The 12,645-nt window shown below is 39.9% G+C and overlaps 1 protein-coding gene across 4 annotated transcripts in view; it reads right to left on the reverse strand.

The window, feature by feature from the left end:
* Positions 1-12,074, reverse strand: part of NEK9 (NIMA related kinase 9) — a 39,977-nt gene extending 27,903 nt beyond the window's left edge. For 3 of the 4 annotated variants that reach the window (XM_036313337.1, XM_036313328.1, XM_036313320.1), the window contains exons 1-8: positions 11,704-12,074; positions 9,206-9,383; positions 6,953-7,008; positions 6,343-6,413; positions 4,783-4,888; positions 3,135-3,266; positions 1,209-1,319; positions 155-219 (exon numbers count right to left, since the gene is read on the reverse strand). In XM_036313337.1, coding sequence (XP_036169230.1) covers positions 155-219; positions 1,209-1,319; positions 3,135-3,266; positions 4,783-4,888; positions 6,343-6,413; positions 6,953-7,008; positions 9,206-9,383; positions 11,704-11,919 — 935 coding nt within the window. In that variant the 5' untranslated portion in view covers positions 11,920-12,074. Of the gene's footprint in view, positions 1-154; positions 220-1,208; positions 1,320-3,134; positions 3,267-4,782; positions 4,911-4,991; positions 5,139-6,342; positions 6,414-6,952; positions 7,009-9,205; positions 9,384-11,703 lie in introns of those variants that run through there. The other variant, XM_036313347.1, reaches the window with a different exon arrangement.
* Between the last annotated feature and the right edge of the window lie 571 nt (positions 12,075-12,645).

Genomic DNA, 12,645 nt, shown 5'->3' on the forward strand with positions numbered 1-12,645 from the left:
AGCTACCCCCAAATAATGAAGGCAGACATGTTGGTAATAAATAGCACCAGAGCGGCTAAGTCAGGAAACACCACCCTCTTTGTGGTATTCTGATCAGATCACTAACAGTCCATCACCTACGGAAAGACAACAGAGTGACTTTTTTGCACTTTACCTCCTACGTTTCCTGAGAAGGGGGCGATCCAGCAGTTCATCCGCCGTGGGTCTCTGCTCAGGATCCTACAAAGTACAAATGGAGCTAGTTTTAATATAAAGGGAATGGGCAAAATGGGATCTAAAGAGGCTTTTTATTTCCTTTTAGAAGGCTATTGGTTAATTATTCAAAGACCACTGTATATTATCCTTTGGTTTTAAAAAACATAATTTATTATGTCACACTCCATGCTTCATGTTTATCTCATTAACATCAACACTGGTATATGAGTGAAAATGAGACTTCCTCACTTAAATTTCAATATATTTAGAACATAAGAATCTTGAGTGCTTGTTACAAATAAAGATTTCTGGGCTTTATCCATAGAGATTCTGATCCAGTTGGTCTGGGTTGGGGCCCAGGAATCTTCACATTTTGCTTGTAAATGCTCCTCCATGTCTGTGGTTCATGAACCATACTTTGAATAATACTGACCCAGAGCGACACTGAAAGACAAACTGTGAGATACTAGAACTATATATATTCTGTACATTAGGAACTCTAAATTACCTCTGACTATACTTTTATAAAAGCAGGTTACAAAAATCCTGATCATAAAAATGGAGCACTACCTTGGCCAGGTTGCTCAGTTGATTAGAGCATTGTCCCATACACCAAAAGGTTGTGGGTTCAATCCCTGGTTGGGGCACGTACAAGAGGCAACTGATTGATGTTTCTCTCTCACATTGATGTTCCTCTTTCTTTCTCTCTCTCTCAAAAAAATATCCTCAGGTGAGGATTAAAAAAAAAAAGAATAAGGAAATCCCTTTAAAAAAAAAAAGGGAGCACAATTTCATAAAGTAATAAAGAACAAAGCAGAACAAAATATTAATTTGTTGGCTGAAGCACACAGTTATCAGTAATTTCCCATACCTATCCTTCTGGGTCTAGCTACAAATACATCCTACCTGGGAAAGAAGATGTGGTTTTGTGCAGGTTCACCTATGTCATACCTCAAACACTAAAGCTGGGAGGAAAAATACTAAACTGAAATCACTATGTAAGTCACACTTACCTGGTCAAGGCATGCATGGACCATTTGGATCAGTTCCAAAGAGTACTGACTAGAATCAACTTCCATGGCCCGGATTCCTTGTACAATCTTCACACACAAGTTGAGTGGATTCTATAAGAAAATGATTATTGCATTGTTCTTGGTTTTATAAAGATGGCATTATTAAATACCAGTAGGGACTCTGAGATGTCTGTGCCTATTATTTAAAGGAGTGGCAATAGTTTTGCATTAGGTCTGACTTCTTTTTATAACTATTACTATGCATCAACAAGAAATGGTTAGGGATGCACTGCTGCTATCAGATGGAATGAAGCCAACTGGCCAACATGGAGATATGACTATTTGGCCAATAGCATTAATATTCAGACTGTATTATAATCTGACCCTTCAATTAAATCCCCTGAAAAAGGAAAGCAAGGCTAACTATGCTTCTTGGCTTTAAATTCCTTTGCCAATTAATTTGCCTCTTAATTTATATGTCCTAATAATGGGTATACAGGTAATAGTATGCTCCAACAGACAAGGTAGTGAATGATAATAATAAGCTGATAATTATAATATTACTATTATAATATCATCACCATGTTTATAGAGACCAGTATGTACTAGGCAGGCATGTTATGTATTTGATCTTTTTTAACCCTTGCAAACACTACACAAGGAGGTTATTATCCTTACCAATTTAGAGATGTCACTTTCCCAAGACTACAGATAGTAAAAAATAGATCCATAATTCCAAATAAAGTCTATCTGACTCCAAAACTCATTTTCTTTCCACTATAATATTCAGAATTAGATGATACACCAGAATAAGTTTCAGAATTTAAAAAAATAAATAAGTCTCATGAAAAGCCAATGAATTTGCATCAACTAACACTTGCATTTTTCATATACACTAACCAGAGCATTTCTGTGAGAGGAATATATATTTTTTATTTGTTACAGATGATAAAATAGAGGATCAAAGAGATGAAGTGATTTGCCTAAGTTCTCACACCTGGTTTGTAAAAATGATTAGATGTGAACTCACTTTTGTTACTCAAATTGTGGTCCATAGACAAGTAGCATCAGTAGCATCTGGAAGCTATCAGCCCTGCCCCAGGCTTACTCAAACGGTCTGCATTTTAACAAGATGCCCAGGTGATTTCCTATGTTCTCATGTGTATTAACATTTGAGAAGCACTGGTTTGCAATGGGCTTTACTTAAGAAGAAAAAAAACCTTAAAGAGAACTGTTATCCATAAGATGATAACAATCTTTAATAAGAGTCAGTGAATAATTTTTCATAAAAAAGATCGAAACACTTTAATGAGTATTATATAATTTGCCTTAGCTTTTTTAAAAAAATGTAGCTGAAGCATAAGAAATGAAATGGCTTATCTAAACTGTAGCATTACATAGTTGATCCTAGAGCCAGTTTTGAAATTATAGTTAACAAATTCAAGCACAGCATTCGATCTACTTGATGATTATTCAATGGGGAATTCAAATTGGAGATAAATCTGGTCTACAGTATTCTAACAATATACTACTAAGCCCTTGCCAGGATACTAGTTGTTATTTTTGCCTACAGTTGATTTCTGTTCTAGAAATCAGAAGCTCAGCCCTAACCAGTTTGGCTCAGTGGATAGAGTGTCAGCCTTCGGACTGAAGGGTCGAGGGCTTGATTCTGGTCAAGGGCATGTACCTCAGTTGCAGGCTCAATCCCTGGCCCCTTGTCAGAGTGCAGGTGGGAGGCAACCAATCGATGTGGCTCTCTCACATTGCTCTGTCTCCTCCCCTCCCTTCCACTCTCTCTAAAAAAATCAATGGAAGAATATCCTCAGGTGAGGATTAACAAAAAAAGCTCAGGGACAAATGAAGTTGATTATCTCAATCAAGTGGTACCATTTGCAAGGACAATGTGGAGATAATACATCAACTTACTGTAGCATCAAATGTTCTCTTTAGCGTAAGCAGTTCAAAGATGACGCAGCCTACTGCCCAGATATCAGACTTGAAATTGTATTTTACTCCTTGGCAGAGCTCTGGAGACATGTAATATGGAGTTCCGACAAGCTGAACAACAAAGAAAACAATCAAATAATAATTTCTTTTCTGGGGTAACCATATTAATATTTCAACAACTAAATTAAATTTCCTAGGAACTAGTGATAACAACCATACAACATTCATCAGCATATCCCATTATGGTTTTTGTGAGATGATGTCATTATGCGGAGAAATCTATTTCCCATCAAATCTCTTGAGCCAATTATAAAGGAATAATCTCTGTGGTAAAGGCACTGTGGTACTTTGGGAGCCACAACAGCTGTGATTTCTGGATCATAGAGGCTTGTAGGCATTCAAGGCCCACTAAGATTTCACACAGATAAAGACATACTTAGTAAAAGCTCACCAAGCGGGGAGGAAGCTGGCAATGGGGAGAAGGTAAATGAATAAAGAGGTAAAAGTTGTGACTGAAATGCATAGCAATGAAGTTTTTTAAATGGCTCAATTTGACATTTGTAATACTAATATAGTTAGTAAATTTCTTTTAAATTTGAAAAAGATTTCTTGAATTCAAGAATGAATTTGAAAATAAAAATGTCCTGAATAAAGGTCATGTCTTTCCCAAGATGAGAGACAATGAGTGCCCTATCTTTAATCAGCAAAGCAAAGAAATTTTCAGATGGCTTACACAGCATTTATAATGTTCTTATCATTCCTTCTTTGCATTAACTGGCTAAGAAAAATCAAATCTTGGTTTTATCAGATTATTCTTGATGCAAAAAAATCTACTTAAGACATGATTGCTTCCAGAAGCTCAATATGGCACCACTATACAAGCAGACTGAATCCCTGAAGTAGAGAATTCCAACCCTGGCTATCAGCATCCTTGGATGTCTCTATATTGTTTGCAGGCATATCGCAACATTATCGAAAAATATCATCAGAGCAAGATTAATTTTTATTAAACTTACATTTTCAAGTTCTTTTTAGGACAGAGCATTGTGAAACCAGTAGAGTAATAATTGGGTTCTATAATTCCTTAAAGGATGAGATCACTGTCCTTAAAGGTCAACTTATGTCTATGCTTTACTAATGGTCTTTCTTAAGATCAGGTGAGAAGAGAACCCTGCAGTTCAGACTGTGTACAATATTAAAGATCAAATTGTTCTCTGGGCATCAGCCTTTTCTGTAATATATGGCTTCTGAACCAGAAAAATTCAAAGGAAACACAAAAAGAGATGTGTAAAATCATAAGCTCAAATGTTAAGAGATAAAGTGAAATCTATTAAAGATCCTAGGCTGGAAAAAGCGGTAAAGTATTTTGTTGTTTTTTAGAAAAGTCTCTAGTAAGCGTCAGAAAGGGATCTGAGGTCATACAGACAATGCAGATAATAACTCTTGAAAGAACACCTGAGCATGTAAATGCCAGTTAGTGAGCCCAGGAAAAAGACTCCTGCAGATTTGTTTTAAAAGTATGGAGAATCTGCAAGACTACTGAGAAAAGGATGCAGATTTAAGGGGAACAGTTACATCTCATGGTGCTAGAAAGGAAAAGGAAAAAAATAAGGCAACATGCACTTACCGTCTCAGCCATGGAATATTCAGAATTAAGTTTCTTTGCTAGGCCATAATCTCCAAGTTTTATCAGGTTTGCCTTGGTCAGAAAAATATTTAATGTCTTTATATCTCTGGGGAAAAAAAAGAAAGATGCTGGATAGCAAGGCCATATAGTTGATTGTTTTAATCTCATCTACCACACCCAGGATTAGAGAATAAAAATGAGTGTGTCACCATTGCTCAGACTGTTATGAATCCAAACGGTCATCACTTTCACACTGAAAAGGGGACTTGGTAGACTGAAGTAGAAAATTAAACTTCATCCTCCAGGGCTTCATGGCACAGGCATGCCTCCCATACCACTAAAGCCAAGAAGAAAAGCTGAGAGGGTAAGACAAAAAAATCGTGTCCCAGGTAATTATAATTCCTGCAAGGTATACTACTTCTTCAATTACCATGTATGCTTTGAATGAAGTAATAATCAAGGCAATTTTAACACTCGGTTGGTGTCAAAGTTTCAAATCTGTTAAGGCAAGAGAAGAGGCTGCCTATCCCCGTAGCAACATGACTAGGCTGTGTAGAGCACCTAAATAAAATCACTGGCTATTTTTCTAAAGAAGAATTGACCACATGTTAAACAAACTGTACCTGGTTTACATTCTAGCTACCTTTACTGAAAAATGCAAAAAAAGCAGAACAATATTCTTTGTAACTTTTGAAAAGAAAATAATATGCAGTAGTCATTCAATAGCTATCAAGAAGTGTAAGTCAACAATTAATAAACCAACAAAAAAGAAATAGTGGTGTAGATACACTAATCTCTGGCAATGGTTAATGACTCAAGGAGGATATAATGACTTTTGACAGTAAAGATAAATTTTAAAAAACAGGACATAATGATGTGGCAATGTTCATAATGGCTCTCTCTTATAGCTAGAAATGAACAGAAAACTGTTCTTCCACCCAACGATCTAGTATAAGTGTACAATTAATTATACAAAATAAACAGGCTTTTTATTCAAATTAAAAGAATTATAGAATTAAAAACAATGGCCAATTATTGTTCAGAGAAAACATTTACTGTGAATTCCAACCAATCTAATACCACTTCTCATAGTGGCTTCTAGGCTTTACTGATGAATTAATGAAATGAACCCTAAAAGCTCTCTTAAAAAATGACTGAGCAGTACTTAGCTATTAAGGAAATTCTTCCTATATCACAGACATGGTTTAATTTCAGGAAGAAAATATAACACCCTTCGTTATTCACTTTCGTTTCTAAAATATATCAGTGTGCCCTGGCTGGGTAGCTCAGTTGGTTAGAAGCATCGTCCTGAAACACCAAGGTTGAGGGTTTGATTCCCGGTCAGGGCACGTACAAGAATCAACCACTGAATGCATAAATAAGTAGAATAACAAATCGATGTCTCTCTCTCTCCCATATCCCTCTAAAATCAACAAATAAAGATTTAAAAATATATAGATGTAAAAGCCCTGCCTGCTTAATCAAGTACTGATGGGAGGCACCCAAGGTAGGGGTTGGATTGGTGGGGAGGAATCAATCCCATATTCTTTCACTCATTACCTATGAAGGATTCCAGCTTTATGGATACAGCTCACTGCTGAAACAATCTGAAACAGGTACCACACCACCATCTGCAGAGAAAAAATAAATTATATTTGGACTGGAAACAAACAAAAATTCGATTTAAATACTCTTTCTCAAACAAATAAAATGAAGGAAGCTGCAACCAGAAGTTATGATTTAACATGACTTGACATCTCTTGCTTGCGGGTTGAACAGGCAAAGAAAGGAAAGTGGTAAGGGGTAAAAAGAAAAAGCAGGTCATCATAAAGTAGTTCCAATGTCAGTATAAAGTATAGTATGGTGAAGCAGACTTGTGGAAAGAAATCTGGGAAGAATACAAAGATATAGAAAACTGGGCATACCAGTATGCAGTAACAGAACCGGAAAAGAAAGCCCATAGAGAATCATGATGTGGAGGTAAACCATTTAGGAAGCAGCTATAGACAGCTTCCTTGTTAGAGGTTTCCTTTCTCATGAATGTCAACCAGAGCCTGGAAGAAGTGTGAACAAAAGGAAAAAAAATACTCTTCATTGTTGGAAGAGTTAATACAGAACCAGAATACAACACATTACAATTCTAGCTTCCTACCATAGAAATATGAATTACCTCTTCCTCAAACAACTTGTCCTTCTGACGAAGGATTTTGTCATACAGGTTTCCTCCTGCAATTAAACAAGAGACAGGTTTGAATTGCTTAATAGAGATCAAAGCTTGGTTCCTGTATCTACTAGGATTTTCACAGGTAACACAAATGAAGGATTCTGCTTCCTCTCCAAAGGAAATCCCTTCTTCCCTCTTGACTTTTCCATCTCTCAAGTACTGTATCAAAATATTTTTCAGAGATTCCCCTCTCTAATGGAAGAGGCTCAATACAAAAACAGGAAGTAAGACATTTTGAAAAGAGAGTAAAAACCATTCCTATAGTACCCCAATTAGTGACAATATCTTGAATGTCTTCAAAATCAGGTGATTTTCTTTTCTAGAACTTCTTTTAAAAGAATCTGCAACATTTTTGTAACATCTCTCTCAGTATGACTACGAGAACATTTGGGTTACACCAGTGATAAAATGCTTTGTATTTACAGGTATATATAAACTTCTTTTTCTTTCCACTGAAAATATTTCCCAAAGTTTAGGGAATACCCTAGACCAGCTATTTTCAACCAGTGTGGAGCGGTACCCTGACGTGCCACAGAGGCACGCTGGTGTGCTGCAAGAACTTCTAAAACATGCATTACCTGACTATTTAGTCAGGGGCACTAACCTCTTTTCCCTTAGGTTGTCAAATAAAAAAATGACAACAGCCAACACAATAGTATCTGGTGTTTGTGGATCGAAATTATACTTTTTTTTTTTTTTGTCAGATCTGCAAAAAAATGTATTTTTTGGTGTGCCACAGAATTTTGTAATTAATTTATTTGTGCCATGAGATAAAAAAGAATGAAAATCGTTTCCCTAGATTGTTTCTAATCATTACTCCCTTTACTAACTCATTACTGCAGAATAAGTCTGAATTTGCTTCTCCCTTTCTTTTATCAAGTAATCCTATATAATCAAGAGCTAATATGGTAATTAGATTGGACAGCAGAATGACCTTCTGGAATGACCTTCCAGAACCACCTTCTGGAACGACCAGTGGGTGGGGCAGAGGGGCCAGGAGGCAGCTGGGGCTGCTAGGGCTGAGGCAGCCGGGGCTGCAAGGGCCGAGCCCCTTGCACGAATTTCGTGCATCGGGCCTCTAGTACAGACTATAAATGATCATGGGTCATTTTACTTCTACCTGCAACTATAACTTACGCTTTAGCCCTGGCTAAGTTTCACAACTTTCTCTCCCTCCCTAACCCCGTAATTTAGTAACTAGAAGTTTCAATAAAGGTACCATTTGTTCTAGATCTCCTAACCACAAAGGAAGTTAACTACTTGAGGCTTCTGCTACTTCAGAAATCTCTATTATAATCTTGTGCATGTAGGGGTTGAACAGAACCAGGACAACCATGATATACAGGAGTCTAGACAAGAAAGTTAGAATCGAGGAGCTTTCTTTTAGAGATTTAAGTGAAGAATATGGTGAGACCACTATAGCATGCAGCTCAAGAAAGGATTGGGGAGATTCTCTTATGTAATAAGGGTACTACTTAGTTCATTATAAATCAAACATTTGCTATATATCAAGTATATATAGCTACCCTATAATGCTAGGGTCTTTACACAGTCATTTAATACAATAACCCTAAGATGTATGTTATGAACTGTTATCAACAAACTTGTACGCTGAGACACAGAAAAGTTTCTTGTGCAAGGTTACAGAGCTAAAGTCATGAAGCTGGGATGTGGGTTCAGAGTCTATTTTCTTAACAACTAGACCATACTGCTATCTTACAAGCAAAATGGTCCCAAGAAATCAGAGACCAGATAAATAAAGCCATGCTTTACTATATTATCATTTTCATTCAGTTATGACCTTTGGACCACTTTTTAATAGGATAGCTCTCACTGAAGTCAACATAAATCAGTTATCACTTGTAAGATTTCATTAAATATTTTACCAAGCCACAGTATGCCTCTAATGCCTAACTCATGTCATTTTGTGAGGAAGAAAAAAAACACCTTGAAAAATGAATGTAAAATCCAACTGAACACGTGATTTGAAGATGAAACTGTAATCACAAGGCAGAATTTGAGAATGCAGGGAAAAGTCCCTCCCTTTATTTTGTGCATCACTTCAAAACTAATTCTCTAAACTCAAGAAACCCATTTAAAGTTCTGATCACTATATTTGTCTTTTCTTTTTTAATCCACTTCAAGGTAAGAATGAACAGACTGTCTTGCTGAAGGAAGTCCCACTGAATTCTACCTTACCGTTACAATATTCCAGCTCAATCAGCAGGGTGGTGTTGTCCATGAAGTGATTGTAATAGGCAATAATGTTGTCATGCTGCAGCAGTGCCAGGATAACAATCTCATTCAAGGCATCCCGTCGTTCCTTCTCCGACAGTCGGGTCAAATCAACTTCCTTCCACACAACCAATGAATCATCCTACAACACAGCAACAGTTAATAGTGTTTTCCTCTTGCCTGGTAGCAAATAAATCCACACAGGGATCTGTAAACCTAGGAAAAAAACTTCCTAGATGGGAAGAGACTGACTGCTTCTATTTCTTCCTTTAAACAAAAATCATGAACAGACTTTCAAGGTTCCGCATACAACTGAGCATCATAATTTGCTGCAGGACCTTATTGCTACACTTACTTTGCATGATATCAATTCCATGTAAAAATATGGGAGGGAAGTAATTTCAAAGATTCTGTTGAGTGACACATGACAGGCTGTTAGTCATGATGAGCATTGTAGCAGGGGCTAGAATATTGGAGAAATAGAGAACTGGAGAGTAGTTATCTACGGGTGGCCGGTTTCTTGTAAAACGGAAATTAAACTTGCCTCTAATATTATCAATTTAGATTTCTCTTAGTGATTTTTATTTACTCTTTCTGGATAAGAAGTCATAGCTAAGCCCTTTGAGTTCATTTAACTCATGCTGCCCATTTTGCAACTCTATCTCCTGTCTCTTTTATGTATTACATGTTCTTCTCTATTCATGAAAACTTACCTGCAGCTCCCAATATCCTCTGTTTTATAATATCTCTAATTCTTTCCTGACACTGCTCTCCAGCCAGGAACAACACTGCCTAAACAACCCTCCCCAGACTTTAGCATGGCTCTGCTAGCTAGGACCTTTTTGGGAAGGTCCTAATGAACCTTCTGCTGTACACTTCCTCAATGCAACCATTCCCTTAATTTTCAGAGGTCATACACTGAAATGATTTGTCCATTCTTTTCATATATACATACAACCTAAATGTTATTTGTTTACGAACTGGTCTTTCCATTGAAATAGAAGCTTCTTGAAGGAAAGAGCTGCTTCTAATTAAATTTTTGTAAATACACAGATCTAATAAATATTTGGTGATATGGATAACATTACACAGTTTTTGGGAAGTGTAATCAAATTTAACTTAAAACAACCTCAGTAATTAAGTTCAACATGATAATAATGGAAAGGCATGGGGCAAAGAGGTATAGAACTTTGTTCAGCCGAAGATTTACTTCTAATTTAAGTGAGCAAGTCATTTAAATATACTTTTAGTTTCTTTAACTATAGATAGGTACACTAACGCTCATCTCCTCTTTCTCATATTGTGAGTACAAATAAGAAAACAGAATACTGCCTGGCTGATGTGGTTCAGGGGTTGAGCCTTCACCTGTGAGCCAGGAAGGTCAGGGTAGGATTCTTGTCAGGGCACAGGGCCCCTTGGGCTCCATCCCCAGTAGGGGGCGTGCAGGAGGCAGCCGATCAATGATTCTCATCACTGATGTTTCTCTCTCCCTCGCCCTGAATCAATAAAAACATACCTTTAAAAAAAGAAAAGAAACTAGAACACTAACAGTAACTCTAACACCATACATTAATGTGAATTAGGGTGAAAAAGAACACGTAAAGGTACTCTCCTGCAACCACCTCTCTCCCCCATCTTTCAGCCTTAAAACTAGGTTAGCTTGGAACACACACAACCACAGATGGATGACTCAGCTTCAGTAACCAGCAAGTTCTCATTCAACGCTTACCTATTCTAAAGCTTAGGCTTTGAGGCTTTGTTGATCAGAGTCAGTTTATGGTTAGTTTTTTGTAAAGTGGAGTCACCACTTCGGGGCTTTAGTTAATACACATTGTGAACTTAGGGGTCAGTGACCCACGGATCTCTTCGAAGAAAACGTAGGGGTGCAAATGTGGATGGGGCGATTGTGTTTACCTTAGATTCTCAAAGGAGTCCTCGTGCCCTCCAAAGTTAAGACTTACTGGCTTAGGATACAACAAAAAAGTATTACCCAGGCATAAAGCTGCTGGGTAAATACTGATGAAGAAGCCAACACACCCCGGCCTCCCAACGATCTTCAAGAAAAATCTCCAACTGGGTGTTCACATCGGAACTTACAGACACCGGCAAAGACATCGGAGCTGCCCCCGCCGCAGGAACTCGGGGCCCTGCCGCTCCTCCCCACCCTGACCTCGGAGAGCCGCACAGCGGGGGAGGAAGTGAAGTCTGGACAACGCCTCACACTCACACATCACTTCGGTTTTACACTTGGTAAAGCATCGTCGCTTAATTCTCAACATGACCTTTAAAGTTTATTCTAAAGGTGGGTCTAACCCCATTTTACAGATGGGGAAACTAAGGCTACGAGGAGGTTCCAGGCCTTGCTCCGTCCCCGGGCTAAACAGAAACGACCAGCCGGGACGGCGGCGACCTAACCCGTTCCCAGCGCGGGGCGGGCGGCGGGCAGGGGGCCGGGCCGCTACCTCGGTGCGGCGGTACAGCGTGGCCTCCCCGAAGGCGCCGCGGCCCAGGACGCGGATGGGGAAGTAGTGCAGCTCCTCCTGCTCCGCCGCGCCGCCCGCTCGCGGCCCCGGACCGGCGCTGGGCCCCGGGCCCGAGTCGCCGCCACCCCCGGACTCGCTCCCAAAGTCCGAGTTGATGGAATCGCAGTGTCGCTCGTACTCGCCCAGCACCGACATGGCGGCGGCCGCGGGACCGGCCTGCGTGTCACCCGGGGCGCTGGCCGCGCGGGGCTTCGGTCGCTTCAAAAGCCAGCCCGCGGCTCCGGCAGCCCCGCCACCCAGCGAGGTTCCATGGGGGCCCCTGCCTCCTGACCCGGAAGCAGTTGTGGGTGCTTCCGGCCCGGCGGCGTTTCCTCCGCCCTCGCTGGCCCTCTGCTGAGTCCGGGACCAGGGCTTTCCTTCCTCCCGGCTGGCGGGGAGCGTGGGGCCTCGCGCCGGGGAGGCGGGCGTGTGGCAGGGCCCGCGTGGAACCCACGGGCTCCGGCAGGAGCGAGGGGTCACCGCCGGCTCTGTAGACCACCTCCCCGACCCCTGGCCGGGTCCCGAGACAGCTTGGAAGTCCGGGGTTCGCCCGGGCTCGTCTTGGCGCCCGCCTCTCTCCGGGGCAGTGACTGGGGGAAGCAGTCCCTTCCGAGGTTGCACCGCGCCGTTTGTGTAGACTTTACCTTCCTAATGCCGCGACCCTTTAATACAGTTCCTCATGTTGTGGTGACCCCCAACCATAACATTTTCGTTGCTACTTCATAACTGTAATGTTGCTGCTGTTATGAGTCGTAATGTAACTATCTGATATGCTGGATGTATTTTCATTGTTACAAATTGAACATAAAGCATGGTGATTAATCATGAAAACAATATGTAATTATATGTGTTTTCCGATGGCCTTAGGCGACCTGACGGGTC

This window comes from Myotis myotis, unplaced genomic scaffold (assembly GCF_014108235.1).
Source record: "Myotis myotis isolate mMyoMyo1 unplaced genomic scaffold, mMyoMyo1.p scaffold_m19_p_1, whole genome shotgun sequence".
Taxonomy (NCBI): domain Eukaryota; kingdom Metazoa; phylum Chordata; class Mammalia; order Chiroptera; family Vespertilionidae; genus Myotis; species Myotis myotis.